The following is a 21,822-nucleotide window of genomic DNA, read 5'->3' on the forward strand; positions in this document are numbered from 1 at the left end:
GGCAGGCTGTTCTACAGGTGGGGGCCATAGTGGCTAAATGCTGCCTCACCGTGGGTTTTGGTATAGTTAAAAGGCCAGTGTCGGAGGACCGCAGGGTCCGCGGGGGTTGATATGGTAAAAGCAGATCACATAAATAAGAAGGTGCAAGGGCGTTAAGACGCACGGCGGTCTACTGGTTAGCGCGCAGACCTCACAGCTAGGAGACCAGGGTTCAAGTCCACCCTCGGCCATCTCTGTGTGGAGTTTGCATGTTCTCCCCGTGCATGCGTGGGTTTTCTCCGGGTACTCCGGTTTCCTCCCACATTCCAAAAACATGCTAGGTTAATTGGTGACTCCAAATTGTCCATAGGTATGAATGTGAGTGTGAATGGTTGTTTGTCTATATGTGCCCTGTGATTGGCTGGCAACCAGTCCAGGGTGTACCCCGCCTCTCGCCCGAAGACAGCTGGGATAGGCTCCAGCATCCCCCGCGACCCTTGTGAGGAAAAAGCGGTAGAAAATGAATGAATGAATAAATGAAGGGCGTTAAGACATTTAAAAACCAGTAAGAGAATCTTAAAATCGATCCTGAAGTGGACGGGGGCCCAATGTAGCGACTTTAAAACTGGTGTAATGTGCACCCGCCTTCTGGTCCTGGTCAGCACACGTGCGGCTGAGTTCTGAAATAATTGGAGATTTAAAATACTGTTTTTGGGAAGACCAGAGAGCAGGGCATTACAGTAATCTAAACGACAGGATATAAACAACGTAGACTTTACGACATCCAGGTCAACGATTCTGTCACTGCGACTCGCTGCTGCTGTTCGCCCGACAAAACACGAAGTCACTGTCAGCGTTACCTTGCGACAACTGCAGAAGTTGTCGTTTGGCCTCCTCCACGGTTGTGCAAAGCGTCTGGACGATACTCTGAGAAATTCCCTGAAGTGCTGCAAAGTCGGACACGCTGTAGACATGCTGACTGTGCGGCTCATTGGCGATCTCCCTCAGCTGGTCTTCATCGGCGTCTTTAATACCGATGGCGTACAAGATTATGCCTTTCTTCTTTAGTTCCACGGCGTGAGACTCCACATCATCTTGTGACTTCCCGTCGGTGATGACCACAGCGATCTGTGGCACATTCTGTGCCGCCCTGCTCCCGGCCTCTTCCACAAAATGCTGACTCAGCATGAAGTCCAAGCCTTGACCCGTGTGGGTGCCACCCCCCATGTAAGGCAGCGTGCTGATGTACTGCAGGATGTCGGCCTTGTTCTGGTAGGTGTTGAGCAGGAACTCGCTTCGTGGTGTGGTGCTGTACTGGACCAGAGCCATACGGACACGGTCCGGGCCCACGTCGAAACCGTTGACCAGCGTGGACAAAAAACGGCGTATCTGCTCGAAGTTCTCGGCTCCGATGCTCCACGACCCATCCACCATGAAGACAAGGTCGGCCACGGCCTCTTGAGTGCACACTGACAGCAGAGGTCGGGACACTGAGTCATTCTCGGACGACGTGCCGGTGCTTTGCTAGAGGAAGAGCGTGACCGCCGGCACAAAGCGTGATGAAGGTAGAAGCTGCGTGGCCTTTGGCTAGCGATTTGCACTTTACACGCCTCTGCTTAAAGCATTTCATCCTGGAAACGTGCATAAGAACGCCAAATTCAAACGCACGGACCGAAGGAAGTAGTCTCATGTGTCCCCTTGGGGCAGTAGAAGCAGCAAGCTTAAAAAACTTAAAAACATAGAAAATGGACGGGGTTTTTTTCCAGCATGATAACCTTGTCTACTTCTGGACATCACTATGGGATGTCGGGAATGACACCTTTGTGCATGTTGCCTTTGAACGTGAAGCATTAGTGCGTGAACGTGCACAGCTCACACACACACACACACGGTGTTGTTAGTAAAGGTGTGAACATGAGCCAGCTGTGTCATATTTGATACATCCTGGAATGCAGGAAGTGAGGTCATCACTGATTTATGTCACCCACCTGTCCTCTGTGCCGTGTTGCCATGGAAACAGAGCGCAACCATGAGGCCCAGAAGAAGACTCCGCACCGCCTCCATGTTACCGGTGTTTCTCCTGCTATGATAAGATGAGTGTCAGTCAATAATGTCAGGCCACGGCCAGATGCCATCACTGTACATCTGGAGTGGCGCAAAAGACAAAAAAAAACACCAGACATTTAATCACAGTTTCCCCCCTTCTCTCTTTGTTTTTGTAAAAAAGTCATTATCTGCAGATGTTTGGCTCCATTCCATGATGTTACTTTACAGACACTTAGATGAGTAGATAGTTTGTCTTAGCACATTTAAAGCTTGAGGACTCTCAGAACCGAGCCAGCGCTCTACGTGAGATGCTTCCATATGTGTTCCATGCAGAGCAAATAAGGATGCAGATGCTGGAATTCCAAAGAATGAAAAGGTCTTCGCTGTGTTGCTGGGAGGCCTCATGAAAGAGACCATGTGGTTGTGTTTACCGCCAGCACTGGCGGCTCTGGTTCCTGCAGACGTCCACCACATCAAGCTGCATTCACTGACAGACCATTTGGAATGTGAAGCAGACGGAAAGAACAAAGGAACTTGTTGACTTTCTTCATCCATTTTCTAACACAGTTCAGTTTTAGTATCATTAGTAATAATAGTGTCATTATCATCATTGTTCTCTTGAAAATAATGTCATCAATATTATTATTATAATGTTATTATTAGATCACTGTGGTTATATGTTTTATTCCAATTAATATTACCATTTAGGCGGCACGGTGGTCTAGTGGTTAGCGCGCAGACCTCACAGCTAGGAGACCAGGGTTCAATTCCACCCTCGGCCATCTCTGTGTGGAGTTTGCATGTTCTCCCCGTGTATGCGTGGGTTTGCTCCGGGTACTCCGGTTTCCTCCCACATTCCAAAAACATGCTAGGTTAATTGGTGACTCCAAATTGTCCATAGGTATGAATGTGAGTGTGAATGGTTGTTTGTCTATATGTGCCCTGTGATTGGCTGGCGACCAGTCCAGGGTGTACCCCGCCTCTCGCCACGAAGACAGCTGGGATAGGCTCCAGCACCCACCACGACCCTCGTGAGGAAAAAGCGGTATAAAATGAATGAATGAATATTACCATTATTATTGTTGTTCTATATTTGTTCTATATCTATGTTGTTCTATATTTTCACATGAAAGGTTACTGGTTGTTTTTGAAGAAGAGAATGTTGAGTTGTTAAAATAATTCCCAATCAGCGTGCTGGAATGTTCCGTCTATGAAAAGCTAGACTAGAGGCTATAGTACGTGTGTGTGCATGTGTGTGTGTGTGCATGTGTGTGTGTGTTGGCAGCAGGTCCGACAGGATTTACAGGACTGTGAGGTGAAGATGAAGAAGACAATGATGAAGAGTAATAGTGACATAAACAACTGTGTGTGTGTGTGTGTGTGTGTTAACATGTTGGAGGCCTGTGTTTAATCACCTGCCAAGCGATACCCCCACCTCCACCCCCACCCCAAGAGTGAAGGGGGCCCCACTAATGAGCAGCATGTGAATGTAATCAGGGTCCAATGACAAGCTGATTGACGTTGTTTGCTTCTCATTTCATTCCATGCATATGGGGGTGCTGGGGTGTCTCCATGACATCATGTGATGAGCAAAAGGCAGCCAAGGGTCAAAGGTGACGACTGGGGCGCTAATTGAAAGATGTGGTTCTGGAGTGAAAGTGTTAAAAGTTCTTGAAAAGTTATTGGAAGACGGTAATCCATTTGGAGGACAACCAACGGCAGAACCGGGCCAGCTGGACTTTAAACATGCGACAGGGATAACAGCAACCCACCTCGAGGCAGCAGAGCCAGAAGCGTACACCGGCGTCACATCTGGAGAACAGATGTTAGCTCTCACATCTCTCGGCCACTTCCCATGCTGGCCGACCCGGCGGGCCGCCACTTTTCCCCTCATTAATGTACTACTGATTTACTAACCCAGCCAAAGGACAACTGGGTCTTGGGTTGCGGTTCTGACAATCAAGACAATAGCGGCCCAAGTGGAGTCGGAAGGAGAACACGTGTCAATCTGTGAAGAATTCCTCATCAAGTTAGGATCAGTCAAAACGGGTCGGGCCCTGGAAGTGGCCCCCAGTGTTTGACATAATCCCCCCACCACCCATATGATGAATGCAGCCGGCTGCAGATTGTTTGAAAGTTCTAGACTGCTTATTGGGTCTGTCCATAGACGAATTCTTCCTTGATAGGAACCAAATGGACCGGCACCTCACAAAGATGCTCTGGCATGAACCCTCACAGCTCGCCTACACTTCCTGCTAGCAGCTAGCCTTGACATCAAAACTACTCCAGCTTGAAAAAGATGACTTTTTCTTGACTTTTTACCAATAAACATCTACTTTTTTGTTGTTTATCGTATTGCTCTGTTGAAGACAAGAACAAATGACTGCTAGCTCGCAGCTCCGTGCTGTGGAGGCGGATCTGTTTATTTCCCGATTGCAATCACTTTGGACCTGACGAATGACTGCTGGCAGAAATGTGGACGGGGGACATGCCCATACAGGTTTCTAACTGCTTTGCCTTTTTTGGTCACCATGAAGAATGTCCTGCGGACAATACTTCAAGAACTTCACCGAGAAATATCACATGGAGAACTTTGTGAAGCAAAGCAAGCAAGACAGAATGTTGGCGTCCTCGGTGATCTGACTAATACTCAGTGGTTTATTTCATTAACTTAACTTCATCATTTATTCTTGGTTTTGTGGGTCCAACGCTGCAGGAGAGCCCAACGACTCAACTGCTCCATTACGGTGCCTTCCAGGCAGCTGCAAACGATAGGGTTAGAGGAAGACGCAATGTTGCTATTATTACGAGTCACAAGAGTTATGATTTATGAGTCCAAATCTGCATGAGACTCGGCTCCTACATTACAGTTTATGGTGCATTCAAGATGGCTGAGGCAATGGGGAATGTTGGACTTCCAACAAGCAATGCATGAAGGCATGTGACGCCGCTATAATAAATTAGAAGATGATATTTAGTACGTTTACGCCACGTGAATTTATTGGTTACCTCTTAACATTAAACACACAATGTAGGATACACAGGAAAAAGTCCAAATCAAATATTATATTGTATTGTCTTTTTTTGTGTGTTTCTGCATGTATTCCACATGAAAATAATTGATGATTGAAAACGATTAAAAAATGATTAAATGTGTCTTGATTTAGTTTACATTGAAATAAACAGGAAGCAGTCAATCATGTATGCTAGCTCCACTGTTTACATGACGTGCATGAGAGTGCACGTGGTGTATTTAAAAAGGTGAGATGTTGAGATATCTGAGAGCAACATTCCGATGTCGGCCAGCAGAGGGCAGAAGAGCTAACATTCACCGCCAAGAAAAAAAAAGGCTTCAGGTTTCATCAAGTGCACTTGCATCTAGTGCCCTTTTGTAGGCCCATGTACCTGTGTGCTCACTCTGAGGAGTATGATGTTGCAATCAAAACGGTGAGTGTGCAGTGACTGCACCACCGCAACCACCCTCAATAGCAGGAGAGGAGGGACTAACTCAAGTGGTTGCAAATCACCGTTGAAAAGGAGAGAAGAATAGGGTAAATATTGTGATTGCCATATCCGGTGAGTGTACAACGACAGGAAATGGATCTGGAACAGCACTACACTGTCAAAACTCACTCAGGAACTAAGTGTGCGATGTACGCAGTATACTTATTGAAGTATACATATTGATGAAAGTACATTTTTAGCAGAAAACACACTCAGCCTAAGTTGGAAATACGCGATAATTATTCATTAATTCATTCATTTTCTACCGCTTTTCCTCACGAGGGTCGCGGGCGGTGCTGGAGCCTATCCCAGCTGTCTTCGGGCGAGAGGCGGGGTACACCCTGGACTGGTCGCCAGCCAATCACAGGGCTACGCGATAATTAATTCATTCATTTTTTACCGCTTATCCTCACAAGGCTCGCGGGGGTGCTGGAGCCTATCCCAGCTGTCTTCAGGCAAGAGGCGGGGACAATATAGCAATTAAGCATAAAATGTACACATACTGTATATTATATACATGTAATGATGTGACATCAGTGCAAGATGGTGGCGCTCTCTTTGTGTGGCTACAGCAAGCTTCTACAACTTACAATTTATTATTTCTAATATGTCTAATGATTCCAACAGTCTTTTTTTATTGCAAATACCAGGAGGCTGGGAGTGTGTCAAAAATATGAATGGCCGTATCAATTAGTTTCAGATTTTCGCCATTTGGGACAATCAGTGGTGTCACCCCCTGCTGGCCTACGTCCTTTCACATCACATGACCTCTAACATCTGTTTAACCAACACGCCAACTCCCTTGCCTCAACACATACGTCGTCCTCGTTAGTGATTATCTTGTATACCTTTAAGCATGATGTCATGTCCTTTAAGACGCACAGTGGAGCTCTCGCTCACGCACACACACGATTTAAAAAGACATTCATGGTAAAAGTTGTACAATATGATTGACTTAAAGTTCTTAGACATACAAAGCAAGCATTCATCAATGCAAACAAACATACTAAAAAATTTTAAAAGTACAAACATATGTGGGCGGGGAATTCTGCCAAAATCCCCCAAACCTTCTGGTACCACTTACATTGTTGGACTTTCACATGCCTGCCCCCCCCCCCCCCCCCCCCCCACACACATCCATAGGGGGGTCAAACTCATGTTTTAAATGACACATTTAACTGACCAACATTCTTTAATTAATACTTCATTAACGTGTTAATATTTAAGTTTAAACACCCTTGATTGACCTTCACGTGACCCTCATCATCACCATGGCCATCCTCTCATCATCATTATCATCATCATCATCATTAAAAGACAGAACTTACAAGTCGCTGCTCCGCCGTCCACAGTACAGCCGCGTCCTCCACACGCCAGTGGCTCCAATCCTACGGCCTTGTAGGGAGGTGCAGCCTGCCTCCTCCTGGAGACGCCCCCCAAGACCACCACCCTCCTCTCTCCCTCAAACACACGCACACACACACACACACACACACACACACACACACACACACACACAGACACACACACACACAGAAGTGTTCATATACACTAACATGTCAGCTTGTGAGAAAGTGAAAGTGTCAAAGAAGCTTCATCACTACAGAACAATATGGTACCAGTCACTAATTGGACCTGATTATCTCCATTATTATCATCACGCACGCGCGCACAAACACGCACTACACGCCCCCTAAAGGCAGGGCAGTGGGCTGTTTGCGACACTTGTATTCGCTTTCCGGCAGCGTTAAACATGTGAGACAGATCGATGCAACAGTAAGAGTTTAACAATTCTTTTTCAGGACCTAGATAGCACGTTTAGGAAAGTGTGTGTGTGTGTGTGTGTATGTGTTTGCTCTCACGACAGTTGAATGAAAAGGTTCGCCGTTTGTAATCTCGCATAACTGCTGCTAGCATTAGCCTAGCATGTTTTAGACCTTAGTTCTGCGTACGTTAGCAACATGTTTAGTGGCTGCACGTGAGTCTGCTTTGTTTTTTGTTGTTTTCTTCAATGTGGAGTAGGCCTACATTCAGGTGTAGCGTGTTTAATCATAATCGGAAGCACAAGACTATGACAAGGAAATGACGACCTTACAATTTGCCAATGTAACAGTAAAAGCAATGTCCTGTCACCCTGTACCGTAAAGTTGATTTAATTACAACAAAAGTATACAATCCTACCACGTATGGTCGCCATTTATTTGCGGGGTGACGCATTAGTGGCCGGACGTTTGACTTCCTACATTTTTTCCTCAACGATGTGATACTGTCTATGGACGCTAAGGGGCGCTACTGTAGCAAGCCTCGTTGTCTCATGACTTTGTGTGTGTGTGTGCTCGTAGATGGAGAACTACAGTAAAACTCGCAGTGTGGACCAGCCATGTGTTTGTCCGTTTAGCCTCACTCCCAATACACCGGAGGTCCGTGTCAAAGACGGCAGCAAGATCCGCAACCTGCTGCGCTATGCTCTCGACCGCATGGAGGTCAAGCCCAGGGCTGCGGCCCATGAAGAAGGTGGAGACCAGATCCACAAGGGCTCACCCATTTGCCGCCAGCTAGTGTTTACAGCGAGCGGAAAGGGCGTGTCCAAAGCGATCACGTGCGCCGAGCTGCTGAAGCGGCGTGTGAGGGGCCTGCACCAGCTGACCAAGCTCGCCAACAATACCGTGATGGATGTGTGGGAGCCGCTGGAGCCCGCCGCCGGTCTGGACAGCCTCACGGTCAGCAGGAAGCTGCCTGCTATCTGGATCCTTCTCTCCAGGGACCCTCTGGACCACCAGCAGCCTGGGTACCAGGCACCAGGCCGCTTTGATGGCCTGTGGGCCCACGCCTCCGCCAGGGAGGAAGGTGGAGGACGGGGTGGTCACAAGAGGAAGAGGGGAGGTGGAGGAGGTGCCAGGGGCAGGGGACGTTCTAGAGACTCCAAAGCCGACAGCTGATCTCAAAACCTGATTAGATATAATGCCACTTCCTGTTTCCTGTGACCTTCCTATGACTCACTTTGATTTGTTGGTATTATTTAATTCTTATTGGATGTAATTAAACAACACACCAAATGTCCACATGTATTTTGTGTCATTAAATGAAAATATAAAAATAGCAATAATAACTGGAATTTTTACTAAATTGCCGCCAAAAATGGACTGATCAATACAAGTAATAATAGGTAATTAACAATGGCTTCAGTGGTGTTGCCATGGCGACTGAGCCTTTGATCCTCTGAGGTCAGATTAGTGTTGCCGTCCTACAGGAAAGACGTGGCCATGCTGGGCCTGCTCTGCTGTTTGCTGTTCTGCTGCCCACTGCTCGACTCGATACCGACCCGGGTCCGTCACCCACTTCCTGTCCTATGGCTGAGGCCTGCAGGTCATGGAGGTGGGGATAATGTGACAGTGCAACTGGCCTTGCAGGACCTGAGGAAGCAAGCTCCACCTCTGGGTGACTACGAGGTCCGACTTGATGTGGTGGACTTGCAGGTTGGTGCCGATGATGTCAAGTTGGAGGAGATTTTTGCAACAGGCTCCACCCACTGTGATGGCATTTGATGTTTCTTGTATAGTGTGATGTGTCAGCCGCTCTCAAAGTTTTGTTTGATGCCATGTGGACGGGGCCAAAGTATCTCCTGCTCTTTGGCGGGGCGTGTCCTTCCGTGACGCCGCTGGTGGATCGTGCGCTGCCGGCGTTCAGGATGGTTCAGGTACTGACATGGAGCGGATTCATCTGTGACATCATCACGTCTCATTTCCTGCCCTCCCCACCACACACACAGGTGTCTTTTTCAGCACCCGGTTTGTCCAACAGGAAGTGGTATGGGAACACCTTCAGCACGGCGCCATCAGGTCGGGCTGTCAATCAGGCTGCTGTCAAACTCCTGCAGCGCTACAGGTGGACATGTGTTGGCGTTATTGCGCAGGAGGGGTCCGAAGAGGTGACTGACCCTTTGTTGCTCTTGTTTAATGACCCTGTGACCTTTGACCTGTGATTTTGTCATTCAGATGGCAGAAGATCTGAGCAGACAGCTCATGAAGGCCGGTCTTGAGCTAGTTTCCATGGCGACACTCCATCATAATACCTGCAGCGATTTGACAGACATGAAGGTACGCCTTTGACATCCTCATCTGATGATATTGCACATGTCACATCAGGTGACGTCATGTGACATCATCACATTACAACAGGAACGTGATGTCCGCACTTTCATCATCCTCACACATTCTGATGAAGATTCTGTCGCTCAGGTTTTCTGCTGCGTAAGTTTTTAAAGCATCACATGTTAAGTGTGTTCATAGTATGTTCATCTCGTGTTAAAGTGTTCCGTCACATGTTCATAGTGTGATCATCATGTGTTCATTTTGTGTTTATAGTATGCTCATAGTGTGTTCATCATATTTTCAGGCCTCCAGATTGAAGCTGTTTTCTTCAGGACATCAGTGGATCGTTGCAGGAGGAGAAGAGCCGGGATGGAGGTCCTGGTCGGAGGTTTCTGGCTGCACAGCTGATGACCTTCTGACGGCGGCAGACGGCGCCATCTGGCTGAAGGTCAGGCGTGTTGGCAACTCCGACACACTAGGAGGTTCTGGAAGGGTGGACTTCCTGTACACTGACTCGACACGGACGTGTCCACAGATGCACCAGGATGTTTACGAGCAGCAGGTTCTTCAGCAGAGGGCAAAGGTCAGCCCGCTCCAGGCCTTCGTCTATGATGCCGTGTGGGTGGCAGCCATCGCTCTGAGCAGGGTGATGGAGGCGGTGAAGCGGAGAGAGAAACACAACCAAAATGTCAGCGTCACAGAGGAGGAAATGACGAGGGCGCTGTTGGACGCCTTGAAGCGGATGCACTTTGACGGCATGACGGTCAGTGGACTGGTCACTTCCTGTTTGTCTGTGGGGAGGCGGAGTCACTAAGGTGACATCATGTTGTGTTTCTCAGGGTCCTGTTTCTTTCCAAGATGGCGAACGAATTACATCTATTCATCTCATCCAGTCTCAAGGTGTGTGCACGTGTGCGTGTGATGACGTGACCACTGATGTGATGACCTTCTCACAGGTGATGATGTCGTGATGGTGGGAGAGTTCCTCAGCGACACACAACAACTCAGACTGGCAAAGCATCTGATCAAGTTCAAAGGTCACCTGTTGTTTTACGTTCATGTTTCTCCGAGCAAAGGTGGCCACCGTAACGCCAAGTGTTCGTTCGTACAGGTTCTGCTCCACCCACGGACCGGACTCAGGTGCGTGTGGAGCAAAGTCACGTCAGCGTTCTTGCCTTCAGGATAATGTCAGTGCTCGCCGCTGTAACTGCCGTCTTTGCTCTGACCGTCCTCTGCATCGTCGTCATCAAGCGCTGCACGTGGTATGACCTTGACAACAACACGGCCGCTTCCCAGGATGCAATGCTTCTGCTAGCGGTCCTTTTCTCCGCCACATCCATCATGGCCGCCGGCCCCGATGACGGCTCGCTCGCCAAACCGACGCGGGACCTTGTCTGTTCGGTCAGCTTGGCCATCTTTGTTTGTACACGTTATACACCTTATACACTACATTATACAGCATACAGGCTACATGTTACGTTACACACTATATGCTTTATGTTAGATGCTATACAGTCTAGTATATGACCAGTGCTTTTTGGACACCATTTGTCATTTAGTGTCTTTGCAGTGTCTTCTAAATATGGCATTTCTTCCAGTATTTCCATCTTCATTCTGTAAAAGTCTGCTTCTTCATCCTCGCCATCTTCCCACCATCCTTAACTCCAATTTTAAATCTGAACATCACAGCCGTGAGTTCTTTCTCATTGCACGTCTATGGTGAAGTGGAGGTGTGGAACGGGCGTAACTTGAGGTGCAGTTGCATACACACTCACTTCTCAAGGTGTAATCCATAAACCACAATTTGCGTGAATGTGTGTGTACGCCCCCATTTTTATAGGTCTGAATATTTTTGTCTGTACGCACATTTTGGGTTTCTGGTGCACAAAGACTTTCAGTCAGATTTCTATAGCCGAGTCCCCTGTTTTGCTTACTTCAGCATCAGACATTGCAGAAAGTGTTTCCACGATGACACCAATATGTCACAGGTTCGTTTGGGGGTTCTCTTGTTGGGTCAAACGCTGGGCTACTCTGCAGTCTTCACTCAAACATGGCGACGTTTCTCGCGGCGAGCTCGTGTGCCGCATCCATGCTACGTGGCGCTGGTCTTAGCCCTGCCGGACGTGTTTGTTTTGACCACCTGGCAAATGGTGGACCCTCTCAGGCGGGGGGTGCACAGGTCTGAGGTGAGACAAGAACCTTTATTGCCAAGGTGCCAACGTGTACGACTTTTTTGTTGTATGAATGGCAACAGGTAGTGACGCATATTAGTTATGGATCTTCTGCCATCTTGAGAAAGAGCATTTCATTGTTGTACATGGATGAACATTAATTCATTTTATATACTGCAGCGTCTCCTCATTTGGGCCAAAGTGATGGAGTCTGTCCCATTTGCTTTTCAGAGTGATTCCGCCCACTCGGATGTTATGTTGACTCACACAGACAGCTGCAGCAGCATCAACACGGAGGTGTGGACCACCGTTCTATACGCTTACAAAGCACCTCTACTGGTAATCACACACGTTGGGGCGGCTCATGTACTACGCAACAATGTACTGAAGCTAACTTCAGTGCTTTTATTTTGAAATGGGTCACTTCCAGGGATTGGGATGTTTCGTTGCATGGAACATCAGAAGGCAAAACACGAGCCTGGCGCTCAGTATGTTGGTGGCGGTGGCGTTCAGTGTGGCGGTAGCTTGCGCTTGGCTGCTCTTGTCCCACAAACCTTCACTTCACTTCTGCGTGACCAGCAGTCTCATCCTTGCCTGTGACCTTCTCATCCTCACCGCCTTGTTGGGAGTCAAGGTCAGCAAGGCGCTCTCTAACTCCGCCTTCTTTCAGAAGAGCAAGCATCTGTGGTGCTTTGTTTGTGTTTAGTTCATCAACTTGACGTCTAACATCAGCCAGCTGCAGAGCAGAGGGGGCGGGGCTACAGAGGGCAGGGATGAAGAGAAGCTGAACAGACAGCTGAAACACGAAAAAGCAGAGGTGAGGAAAAATGAGGACAAACTGAAAGTGCAACCAATCACATGCAAATGTCCTCCCTCACAGCTGGACGCTCAAATTGACACACTTTGTGAGGCTTTGGAGGTGCAGCTTCCTCAGAGCGCCACAGGAAGTGCCAGCGGTTTTCCGTTTGAATATTGTATGGACAACCTGTCGTCACACTCTGGTGGTCCAGCAGTGGAAGCTAAGGAGAATCCAACTGATGTCAACGCTCCTGACCTGTAAGTCCATTTCCTGTCACATGTCACTCACTCAATCTGCAGCCCTGAAATTTCTTTCATGATTCTTGCATCTGTCAGCGTGCGGCGGCGATTGTCTGTCCAGCTGCCCATCCTCCATCACTCCTACCTGCCCGTCATTGGTGGGGTCAGTGCCAGTAGCTCTGCCCACTTTGGCAGGTGTGAGGTCTTCCTGTGCCAGGACGCATTCAGCGCCACTTCCAGCACTCACAACGCAGCGCCACAGCTCTGAACAACATCTTCGTCTTTGAGAATCAAAAAACGTCATTAAGTCATAAAAAAATAAAATCTTCCACTAGAGGGCGTGCTGATGTCACTGATTGTTTGCTGTGTAACAGTTACCATGGAGACATACTGGCTGCTTGATAGACATGAAGTTATTATGAGATAGAGGCAGGGGTGCGTGAGATTATGTCACTGCACGCTGATCATAAACATTATGTAATAGACCCCGACCATGCACATCAGCGTTGAGGTGGGTGGCCATGTTTGTACGACAGCTTGCATATGCTCTGATGGATGATGTGGTGGCCATGACAGTGATGAGACGCTGTGCCAAGAATGAGTTGTCCTAATTAACAGAAAGTTCTTTGTGATGCTGCCACAGTGCGGGTGGGGGGGGTACACGGGGGGCTGAGCATGCATACATACTAGTTCTGTCCAGGAACCACGTGTCAGTACCGGTGACCCGTAAAGACTGAAATGAGACCAGAACCAAAGAATGATTTTTACCTTTATTACGCTGATGTTGATCTTGCTCTCGTAGACTCTTGGCGGCATATGCGACGTTTCATCACTTCCTCTTCCAGAGTGCTTCTTCCTCTTTTGTCGGGAATCTCCCTGGACTCTTAGGGACTTTTCCCACCAGTCAAAGTGAAAGTAATGACATCACGATCAGGTGTGATAACTTCTCTTCTTCTGCCCTCGCAGAAGCGGCGTCTGAGTGTTGGCATGTCGCCAAGCGAGCGGCCGGCCTGTGTGCCACACACGTGTGCATGCCAGCAGCATGCAATGGAGGACGCCTTGAGACGGTGATGTGAAGGCCTACCGCACAAATAGATTGAACCTTTGACACAACCCTTCAGTGACGGTCCCTTGACAGTAAAGGTCACCCACCTGAGTGATGTGAAGTATCACCGCCGCCATGTCCATGTCGCCCGATGACACCAACACACGCATGAGCACAAAACATGCCACTGATGGAACAAGGCCACATGACCTTTTTTTTATTTTCATAAACGACAAACAATACAAAAAAAAGGCATAAACTTACCGGGTCCCCAGCAGAGGGCGAACACAAACGAGTATGCAAGTATCCGGAAGTCCAGCGAACGGAAGGAGGCCCGCTGCTGGTTGCCAAGGTAACCATGTGACATCACTACTCGCCGGTACACACGACGAGCCTTTCCCATGAGCACCTGGTGCAGCACGAGAGTTACACCGTCTTGTTACCGAGGCACCAGGCAGGTGAGTGTGACATGTTGGAGTGCACGACTCACCAACATGCTGACCAGCGTAAGGAAGAAGGTGGCGAGGAAGATGGCGCCGCAGTAGCCACGCAGCACCAGGCAGGCTCTGATTGGCTGCCAAGCAGGAATGGGAAGCATCAGCGGACATCTGTGTGTGCATGAGAACATCCTGTCAGCAAACACACCGCCGCTGCAGGTTGACACGGTAGACACCCCCCCCTCACCTGTATGAGTTGCTACAGTTGGCGCCACATTGATTGACACTTCCTTGGATGAACACAGGTGCCATCAAGAGGACCGGAACCACGCTGGCAACACGAGCATATCGTTCCCCTTCAGCACACTTCCTGTGGCATGCTAAAGTGATAACCAGAGCACACTCACCCGCAAAGCAAAGCCGTCAAGTTGGCAGCCCGGATCACTTGCTTGGAAAACTGGGAAAATATCACAATGATGCAGACCTCTGTAGATATAAAGCATCTAGATGCATGTATTGTACATGTCAGTGGTACCTGTCCAGGGTGGTGCTGTGGACCACAGGAGAACCTGAGACGTAGGCCATCATAAACACTCCACACATAGTTGAGTGTGTAGAAGAAGGATGCCATGCATACAGCCTGACACATACACACACACACACACACACACACGTGTCACGTGCACAACAATGGAAGCGCAACAAAACATTTGGGTCAACAGACTGTGGGAACATTCCGCGTTCTGACCTGCTGGGCTGTGTGCAGGTGGTACCAGCTGAGGCAGCGCAAAGATGCAAGTGTGCCCTCCAGCAGCCAACAGAGGGCAAGCAGCAGGTCCGAAACACTCAACAAAACCAGGGGCCGGAGCTGAAGGTCGCATCACAGTCGCTCATCAGGTTCTGGACACGGTCATGTGGTTTTGACGGGGCCAGGTACTCACCTCTGAGGTTCTGCTTCGTTGTTGTGACATCATGCAGGCAATGATAGAAGCTGAACCTAGTGCACTGTAATGACTGCGTTAGAAGCAAACAATCACCAGAACCAATCAGAGGTGCTAACCTGAGCAGAGCCATGAGTATCTTGACCCATTGGACCACTTCAAGGAGCTGCACAGACCACGCATGAATCAGAACTATAAGCGAATCTCATCTTGACAAAACACTAAAGAATACTGACCCGGGTCCAGTCATGTGGTCCAGTGAAGTTCTTGTATGGCAGCATGCCGTCCGTGTAGTGGTCCATGTCTGTTTTTGTTCATGTGGCTCAGAGTGTGCTGCATAGCACATTTATACACACAAGCCCCGCCCACCAGAGGAGGAAGCCGTGCAGCACCCTCCAGAGGACAAAGTTGTACACACAAGCGGAATGAAGAACCATGTTAACAAAAGTTGTTCATCAAGTACTGAATTTCTTCTTTATTTATATATAGTGTTGCCGTTTCTTTGCCATCATCATTCGGTTCCGTCAGTACTGGACCCCAATACTGGGTCCATTAGCTTAGGACTGTCCAAACCAGATTGGCTCATCTGGGTGGCGTCCGGCTTAGGAGGCAAGCTTGCCGCCTCGTGGTGCTTCATGTGCTTACGGAAGGCACGGGCACTGCTAAGATTCTTCATGCAGGTGTGACAGAAAAAGGGGCGGTTGGAGGCATGCATTTCCATGTGACAGCGGAGTTCCCGCGGGTGGCAGAAGCTCTTCTTGCACACGGGGCACGGGTAGCGAATTCCCGAGTGGGTCAGTTGATGGCTCTTGAGCGTGCCTGGCTGCCTGAAGGTCTTGCCGCACACATTGCATGTGTATGGGCGTGTGTCGGTGTGCAGGCGCTGGTGGCGGCGTAGGGCGCTGGAGAAGGTGAAGCGCTTGTCGCACTCAGAACACGCGAACGGCTTCTCGCCAGTATGGATCCGCTGGTGCTCCCTCAGGTGAACATGCTGTACGAAGCTCTTCCCGCAGGTGGTACACTGGAAGGGACGCTCTCCCGAGTGGATACGAAGGTGCTTCTGCAGCGCCGACGGCTTGAAGCAGTCGCGACCGCAGACGGGACAGCGATGCTTGCCCTTGTCCTCGTCCGACTGGACCTCCCTGCTGCCATCTGCTAGAAGCACACGGACAAGGAGACCAGAAGATGAGAGACATGAAGCCATGAGGGACATGTGGTCAACATACCGGTGACGGCGGGGCCCCAGTTTTCTTCTTCACCATCCGAGTTAATCAGACCACTGACACCATCTTCCTCGCTCGGCGCCCTGACATCATCGTCCTCCACTGAAACATCCTTGTTGCTGTGGTTACCATAGAGCTGCTGAATGACAACAACATCACTTGACCGGTCAGTCGTCATGGTAACATTTAGATATCAAAGCTACCTGATGCTGCATGTCTTCCTCCTTCACTTTAATGGTGTTATCAGGAAGTAGTGTTGGCGCTGCCGCTGCCGCCTCCACCACCATATTCTCTGGTTGTTCCAGGGTGGAGCTGGCAGGGTCATCCACCAGGCCGTCGCGGATGTGGATCCTCATGTGTTTGCGCAGCTCATAAGGCCGCAGGAAGCGCTTGGAGCAGACACTACAGGGGTGCGGCCTATCTGCTACATGGATCTTCTCATGAGCTTTCAGGTTGGTGGAGTTGGCGAAGAATTTCCCACACAGCGAGCAGCCATGCAGCTTCTGGGGGCCATGTACCTGCAGGTGCTCCTTCAGCTTGTAGGGTCTGGCGTACCTCCGCCCACAGATGTCACACACATGGTTCTTCTTCCTTTTCTTCTTTTTCGTCCCGCTTCCCCCTGCGAACAGGACAGACAGTGACATCCAGCCAGAAAAACAAGGAAGCGAACTCAATGTGCTGCATGCAAGTTCTCTCACCTGGCGATAAAGGCTGCTCTTGGGAACCCTCCTCTTCCTCACCATTCGAGGCTGCGCCCACACCACCATCGGCCGGCTGTCATGTGACATGATGCGTTTAGGTGAGAACGGCAGAGACAGGAGTGATGGCTGACATGATAAGCGTGACACACCGTGTCTTGCTCCGCGTGTTTGAGCAGGTGTTTCTTGAGAAGACCGGGTCTGTTGAAGCTCTTGCTGCACAGAGAGCAGGGGTGTGGCTTGCGGCCCGTGTGCAACGTTGCATGGTCACGAAAGGCTGATGGCGTAGAGAAGACCTTGTGGCACACCGAACACGAGTAGACATTCTCCCCCGTGTGCGAGCGGTGGTGCTCCGTCAGGCCGGCGGTGGAGGCAAAACGCTTGGGGCAAAACAGGCAGGCGTAGGGCCGCTCACCCATGTGCGTACGCTGGTGCTGTAGCAGGTAACGACGCTGTAGGAAGCCACGCCCACACACAGAGCACATGTGCTGCTGCTGAGGGGCGTGGCGCAGGCGGTGGCGCCGGAGGCAGCCCAGTTGTGCGTAGCTGACACCACAGTCAGGGCATGAGTACGGCTTCTCACCCGTGTGCACTCTCTGGTGGATCTTCACGTTGATCTTCTTGCTGAAGCGCTTGCCGCAAATGTCACACACGTGTGGCTTCTCGCCCAAGTGCGCTGCCATGTGGTCGGAGAGGCGGGCCGGACCTGCGAAATCTCGGTTGCATAGCGAGCAGTGGTGGCGCCGCTTGGACGAGCCCACGTTCACTATAGACTGCGGCGGGTCGGCTCCTGCAGAAGGTGATGACAAAGACACCATGATGACCTCACTGATGACGTCATTGACAGCAACAGTATCAGGTATGATAAAAAAAACCAACCTCCACCAGTAAGGTTTTGTTCTTCTAGCTTTACTTCATTCATCTCCTCTGTGCTCTAAAAAAGTAAGTTCAAAAGGTCACCATAGAAACTTAATAAACATGTCCTACAGCAGCAAAAAGGCCCGGAAGCGTCTCTTTCGTTCTTTCTGAGTTTAGAGCTCACTTGTGCTGCCCGCAAGTCATCAATGGTTTCGTGGAATAAACTAACAATTTACCTACATTAGCCAGCAAGCTAACGTACCTTCAGTCCGAGCCAAAGGCTGCAACAATACATTGTTTATACAAAGTGAAAATTGACAGAGGCTCGTTTAGATCTTAAGTTAGGTAGCACTAACTAAAAGGCAGCCGAGACAAACTAAACGCGACGAAGAAAAGCTAAAAGGTGGTGAGCATTAGCTCAACACACAGTAAAAAAAAAAAAAACATGTTAACACGTTTACGGTAGCAAGCACGATGTAAAGACGAAAACGCAAAGTAAATGAGCAAGCAATGGTTAAAAAAAGACAAAGCACTGACCAGTGGTAGCGAACATGAACTAACAGCAGCTAGCTCACCGGCTAAACACAGCGAACACAAGCTAACTACCAGGTTAGCCAGGCTAACTACGTCATGACGCCTTCACGTCCAGTCGGGGGTCCAATTTCAAAACCGTGCGTACGCACACCTGCAAGCAATTTTACCTCTACAAATTACACCTACAGGTTTGCGCAGCTAGATTCACCTCTCATCCCACATATGCAACGAAAAACTGTCTGATTTTCTTTTAACTGTCCAAAGAAAAGTAAGAAACTGAGCACTGAGGATATTAGCTCTGTGCCTTGTCAATTTAATCCATGTAATGATTTAATTGCTAACCTGATGTTTGTTATATGGTACATGCCAGAGGTAGGGAACCTATGGCTCGGGAGCCAGGTAGGGCTCTTTTGATGACACTATCTGGCTCTCAAGCATTTACCACAATAAAAATGCATTTTTGCTAACATTTTAAAGTAAACATCACAGAAATCACTGTTAAAAATAATATTAAAAATCAAAACTTTCTTATGCATTTTAATTCGTCCATCTATTTTCTACTGCAATATGGCCGACCATATCCATCTTTCTTGATGATATTTTCCAGGTCAAACACCAAAACTTGATTATTACTGGGTAATGCGGTAGTCTACCTCGGTCATTGAGATGTCAAAAAAACATGTAAATGTAAACTTTCCTCATTTAGTCAAATAGCTAAAGCTGCAGAACCAAGCCTTCTGGTGAAGATGGCCAAAAGAATGAAATACGTGTACTGAATACGGTTCAAAACTATGCAGCAGCAGAAGTTGCATTAATGGCAGCAAGTATTTGATTTATTATTGGACACTGCGCTGCTCACGAAAGTGTGCTGGCCACACCCCATTGGCGTGGGGTAGTGTGCCTGGTCTACATAATTAGCGCCCATTATATCTAAAACTGTTGGTCTTACATAAAAATGCACACATTTTATTGCATTCAAAATGTATATGGCTCTCACAGATACACATTTTAAAATATCTGGCCTTCATGGCTCTCTTAGCCAAAAAGGTTCCCGACCCCTGGTATATGCTTATGGTTGTCATCCAACACATGATATTATCATGACTATGAAGTCAAATTATGAAGTATTGAAGCGCTGCTTTGTGTTTTTCCATGTATCATTTTAGTCCGGATATGTGCAGTATCAAATAAATAACACTTTCCACACATTTTGGTAGTCAATAATGGCGTGTTGTCATGCAATGATGGCTAAACCTTTACTGGGTTCTATTGCGTGTTTATTTCTACCTCATGATTTCACGTCACCACTTCAAATGTGTGTTGCCTTTTTGTCAAGTCTCCTAATGTCACGCAAACTTTATTTTTATAAATCACAACCTTTGCGTAAACAAGTTCTATAAATGATGGCCCAGAGGACTTAAACGCAAACATTACCTCCACCAGGAAACAAGGGTTTTGAAGGTGAAAGCTGGCCTATTGTCTGCTGGCATGTCATCACACACACTTTCCAGCACCCATCCTAGATCTTGACTGAATATTTACATTGTTACTCATATTTAATTAGTCATTCATCTTAAAACATTAAGCACCAAACTCAAATCTTTAAAGTTTTTATTACAATGAAACACAAAAAATTTGCACAATAGTGACGTCATCTTCCATCCCATTCTGTGTGTGTGTGTTGAGGTCATACAACAGAGCTCAGGTTTGCCAATGACAGCAGACCAAATATAGACAAAAGGCGAGAAACAATTTGACTGACACACTGTGTCAGTAGACAGTCCATCAGGCTAGTCGGTTGTGCCGCCGAATGCGTCTATTGTTTCTTCTTGACCACATGGGCACAGTCATACTTGCCCCTGACCACTGTCAGCTTGACGCCAGGAAGGTCTTGCGTGCGACCCCCCTCCACCAGGACTACGTTATGCTCCTGCAGGTTGTGCCCCTCCCCTGGGATGAACACCACCGCCTCCTTGCCGTTAGACAGGCGCACACGGGCACACTTCCTGTTTGCAGAGTTGGGCTTCTTGGGTTTCCTGATCATGGTCTTCAGTATGACTGCCTTTAACTGGGGCCGCCCAAAGGTGGCCCCCATAGGCTTGGGAGGAGCTTTGAGTTTGCCTTTACGGTGCATCTGGTTGAGGGTTGCCATGGTGCTTGATAGCAGGGGGCGTGTCCATGCGCAGGTCTGCTGGGATGCTGCAGGCACATGCACACACACAGAAACCATATTATGAAATGTGTTGTGTGTGTGTTGAGAATGGCAATTGACATTGATACAAGCTTTATGCCTCTCGTCTTTTTTCACTCAACCTGCACGTAGTCAGTGGGCTTTGCAAAATGGTCCTTATATGAAAGTGATAAAACAACATGGTGAAAATATACTCCTCCAACCTGAGTCACGCACACTGGAAAAGACGCCCCATACCAGCTGGACCACACTAACAACTGTCCATCGAGTACGTCACCATGATATTGATTCTGATACATCAGGTATGAAACATATGATATCACAACACAGTCCATGTAGTTGTGTATAAACAAAACATTATTTGTGCGCCGATACTCGATGGATAATGTTGTCTGTTATGCTTGTGCCTGATTGGTGTCCTATCACATTGTTTTTGAGTGGTTGTTTTCGAGTTTAGGGGTTCCACTGTACTGTACTGCAGCTTTACAGATGCCAACTTGCCTTGAAGGAGCGACGTGAGTGCAGGTCTTAAACTTTGTAACAGCGACATCACTGGAACACACAAGTGACACAAAATGACACAAGATCAAGTAATGAATGAATTATCTACAAACGTTGTTCATTTCAGATATACCAGTGTCTACAAGACAAACACAATGTAATGTGCATGCAGCAGGACGAATGCTAACAATTGGAAGCTTTAAATCGGTATATTGTGGACATTGAATGTGGAACTAAACAACCGCATTGTTAACTGTCAAATTTGTCCTTTAACTCGCCCTACATGTCATAGCTTGTCCTCGTGCTAACATGCTAACAGCCAATTCACAGCAAACAAGTTTATCGTACCTGATGACGGGACTCAAACAACGATCCCAGTGTCACACTTATTCGCAGGGAAAACAGGCTCATATCCCGTAGTCAAACGGAACCATTTAATGATATTTTGTGAGCACACACACACACAGTAGTCTTTTAGCCGAGGAGCAAGCAATAAATGCACCGGAAATGATCTCTTAAAATCAAAATACTTCCGGGCCAACGTAAAAGATGCTATATGCTATAT

The 21,822-nt window shown here is 48.2% G+C and overlaps 6 protein-coding genes across 19 annotated transcripts in view; 2 read left to right on the forward strand and 4 right to left on the reverse strand.

Moving 5' to 3' along the window:
* The window catches only part of col6a4a (collagen, type VI, alpha 4a), a 25,858-nt gene extending 18,017 nt beyond the window's left edge, over nt 1-7,841 (reverse strand). The window contains exons 1-4 of one of the 2 annotated variants that reach the window (XM_058053068.1): nt 7,711-7,841; nt 6,858-6,990; nt 1,968-2,062; nt 840-1,448 (exon numbers count right to left, since the gene is read on the reverse strand). In XM_058053068.1, coding sequence (XP_057909051.1) covers nt 840-1,448; nt 1,968-2,062; nt 6,858-6,990; nt 7,711-7,726 — 853 coding nt within the window. In that variant the 5' untranslated portion in view covers nt 7,727-7,841. The remainder of the gene's footprint in view (nt 1-839; nt 1,449-1,967; nt 2,063-6,857; nt 6,991-7,710) is intronic. The other variant, XM_058053067.1, reaches the window with a different exon arrangement.
* Nucleotides 7,210-8,622, forward strand: rpp25l (ribonuclease P/MRP 25 subunit-like). Of its 3 annotated transcripts, none has more exons than XM_058053082.1 (2): nt 7,210-7,305; nt 7,872-8,622. In XM_058053082.1, exon 2 carries the CDS (start codon nt 7,872-7,874, stop codon nt 8,466-8,468), a length of 597 nt encoding a protein of 198 aa, XP_057909065.1. In that variant the 5' UTR covers nt 7,210-7,305; the 3' UTR covers nt 8,469-8,622. The 3 variants fall into 3 exon arrangements, with proteins under 3 accessions (XP_057909065.1, XP_057909064.1, XP_057909066.1); XM_058053081.1 differs by lacking the exon at nt 7,210-7,305 and adding an exon at nt 7,321-7,408; XM_058053083.1 differs by lacking the exon at nt 7,210-7,305 and adding an exon at nt 7,360-7,507.
* Nucleotides 8,623-8,784: 162 nt separating this feature from the next.
* LOC131105200 (gamma-aminobutyric acid type B receptor subunit 2-like) lies at nt 8,785-13,336 on the forward strand. 4 transcript variants are annotated; one of them, XM_058053073.1, is made up of 17 exons: nt 8,785-9,005; nt 9,089-9,226; nt 9,299-9,457; nt 9,525-9,626; nt 9,708-9,779; nt 9,925-10,068; nt 10,156-10,383; nt 10,460-10,520; nt 10,577-10,657; nt 10,732-10,760; nt 10,872-11,021; nt 11,609-11,806; nt 12,023-12,130; nt 12,222-12,425; nt 12,498-12,608; nt 12,672-12,847; nt 12,926-13,336. In XM_058053073.1, the coding sequence occupies exons 1-17, from the start codon at nt 8,793-8,795 to the stop codon at nt 13,095-13,097; spliced, it is 2,346 nt and encodes a 781-aa protein (XP_057909056.1). In that variant the 5' UTR covers nt 8,785-8,792; the 3' UTR covers nt 13,098-13,336. The 4 variants fall into 4 exon arrangements, with proteins under 4 accessions (XP_057909056.1, XP_057909054.1, XP_057909057.1 ...); XM_058053071.1 differs by having other exon boundaries at nt 10,732-11,021; XM_058053074.1 differs by lacking the exon at nt 11,609-11,806 and having other exon boundaries at nt 10,732-11,021.
* tmem116 (transmembrane protein 116) lies at nt 11,852-15,627 on the reverse strand. Of its 4 annotated transcripts, none has more exons than XR_009119899.1 (12): nt 15,489-15,627; nt 15,372-15,418; nt 15,253-15,316; nt 15,060-15,179; nt 14,847-14,951; nt 14,719-14,768; nt 14,559-14,642; nt 14,365-14,482; nt 14,139-14,283; nt 13,982-14,061; nt 13,598-13,909; nt 11,852-12,587 (listed from the first exon to the last, which is right to left on the reverse strand). XR_009119899.1 is itself a non-coding variant. In XM_058053080.1 (11 exons), the coding sequence occupies exons 1-11, from the start codon at nt 15,552-15,554 to the stop codon at nt 13,760-13,762; spliced, it is 1,029 nt and encodes a 342-aa protein (XP_057909063.1). In that variant the 5' UTR covers nt 15,555-15,627; the 3' UTR covers nt 11,852-13,759. The 4 variants fall into 4 exon arrangements, 1 of the variants encoding a protein (XP_057909063.1); XR_009119897.1 differs by having other exon boundaries at nt 11,852-13,110; XR_009119898.1 differs by having other exon boundaries at nt 11,852-12,810; nt 12,879-13,909.
* LOC131105201 (zinc finger protein 436-like) lies at nt 15,601-18,735 on the reverse strand. 5 transcript variants are annotated; one of them, XM_058053078.1, is made up of 7 exons: nt 18,569-18,735; nt 18,053-18,107; nt 17,326-17,963; nt 17,174-17,249; nt 16,679-17,094; nt 16,479-16,611; nt 15,601-16,407 (listed from the first exon to the last, which is right to left on the reverse strand). In XM_058053078.1, exons 2-7 carry the CDS (start codon nt 18,093-18,095, stop codon nt 15,764-15,766), a joined length of 1,950 nt encoding a protein of 649 aa, XP_057909061.1. In that variant the 5' UTR covers nt 18,096-18,107; nt 18,569-18,735; the 3' UTR covers nt 15,601-15,763. The 5 variants fall into 5 exon arrangements, with proteins under 5 accessions (XP_057909061.1, XP_057909059.1, XP_057909062.1 ...); XM_058053076.1 differs by having other exon boundaries at nt 15,603-16,407; nt 16,479-16,614; nt 18,607-18,693; XM_058053079.1 differs by having other exon boundaries at nt 15,615-16,404; nt 18,569-18,734.
* Nucleotides 18,736-20,162: 1,427 nt separating this feature from the next.
* mrps12 (mitochondrial ribosomal protein S12) lies at nt 20,163-21,786 on the reverse strand. The gene is made up of 3 exons (XM_058053540.1): nt 21,606-21,786; nt 21,258-21,308; nt 20,163-20,764 (listed from the first exon to the last, which is right to left on the reverse strand). The coding sequence occupies exons 2-3, from the start codon at nt 21,304-21,306 to the stop codon at nt 20,382-20,384; spliced, it is 432 nt and encodes a 143-aa protein (XP_057909523.1). The 5' UTR covers nt 21,307-21,308; nt 21,606-21,786; the 3' UTR covers nt 20,163-20,381.
* Between the last annotated feature and the right edge of the window lie 36 nt (nt 21,787-21,822).

Source organism: Doryrhamphus excisus, chromosome 17 (genome assembly GCF_030265055.1).
Source record: "Doryrhamphus excisus isolate RoL2022-K1 chromosome 17, RoL_Dexc_1.0, whole genome shotgun sequence".
Classification (NCBI taxonomy): domain Eukaryota; kingdom Metazoa; phylum Chordata; class Actinopteri; order Syngnathiformes; family Syngnathidae; genus Doryrhamphus; species Doryrhamphus excisus.

Excerpts from the sequence above, each read along its gene's own strand:
- rpp25l (XM_058053081.1), top strand. The coding sequence starts at position 7,376 with ATGTGTTTGCTCTCACGACAGTTGAATGAAAAG. Across the intron at positions 7,409-7,871 it reads CACGACAGTTGAATGAAAAG|ATGGAGAACTACAGTAAAAC; the intron begins GTTCGCCGTTTG and ends GTGTGCTCGTAG.
- LOC131105200 (XM_058053071.1), top strand. The coding sequence starts at position 8,793 with ATGCTGGGCCTGCTCTGCTGTTTGCTGTTCTGCTGCCCACTGCTCGAC. Across the intron at positions 9,627-9,707 it reads GCGATTTGACAGACATGAAG|GAACGTGATGTCCGCACTTT; the intron begins GTACGCCTTTGA and ends ACATTACAACAG. Across the intron at positions 10,658-10,731 it reads GCATCTGATCAAGTTCAAAG|GTTCTGCTCCACCCACGGAC; the intron begins GTCACCTGTTGT and ends TCGTTCGTACAG.
- tmem116 (XM_058053080.1), bottom strand. The coding sequence starts at position 15,554 with ATGGACCACTACACGGACGGCATGCTGCCATACAAGAACTTCACTGGA. Across the intron at positions 15,317-15,371 it reads ATACTCATGGCTCTGCTCAG|TGCACTAGGTTCAGCTTCTA; the intron begins GTTAGCACCTCT and ends CAGTCATTACAG. Across the intron at positions 14,284-14,364 it reads TTACGCTGGTCAGCATGTTG|GTGCTCATGGGAAAGGCTCG; the intron begins GTGAGTCGTGCA and ends GTGCTGCACCAG.
- LOC131105201 (XM_058053076.1), bottom strand. The coding sequence starts at position 18,095 with ATGAATGAAGTAAAGCTAGAAGAACAAAACCTTACTGGTGGAG. Across the intron at positions 17,095-17,173 it reads AGAGCAGCCTTTATCGCCAG|GGGGAAGCGGGACGAAAAAG; the intron begins GTGAGAGAACTT and ends TCCTGTTCGCAG. Across the intron at positions 16,615-16,678 it reads AGGAAGACATGCAGCATCAG|CAGCTCTATGGTAACCACAG; the intron begins GTAGCTTTGATA and ends GTTGTCATTCAG.
- mrps12 (XM_058053540.1), bottom strand. The coding sequence starts at position 21,306 with ATGTCGCTGTTACAAAGTTTAAGACCTGCACTCACGTCGCTCCTTCAA. Across the intron at positions 20,765-21,257 it reads ACTCACGTCGCTCCTTCAAG|CATCCCAGCAGACCTGCGCA; the intron begins GCAAGTTGGCAT and ends ATGTGCCTGCAG.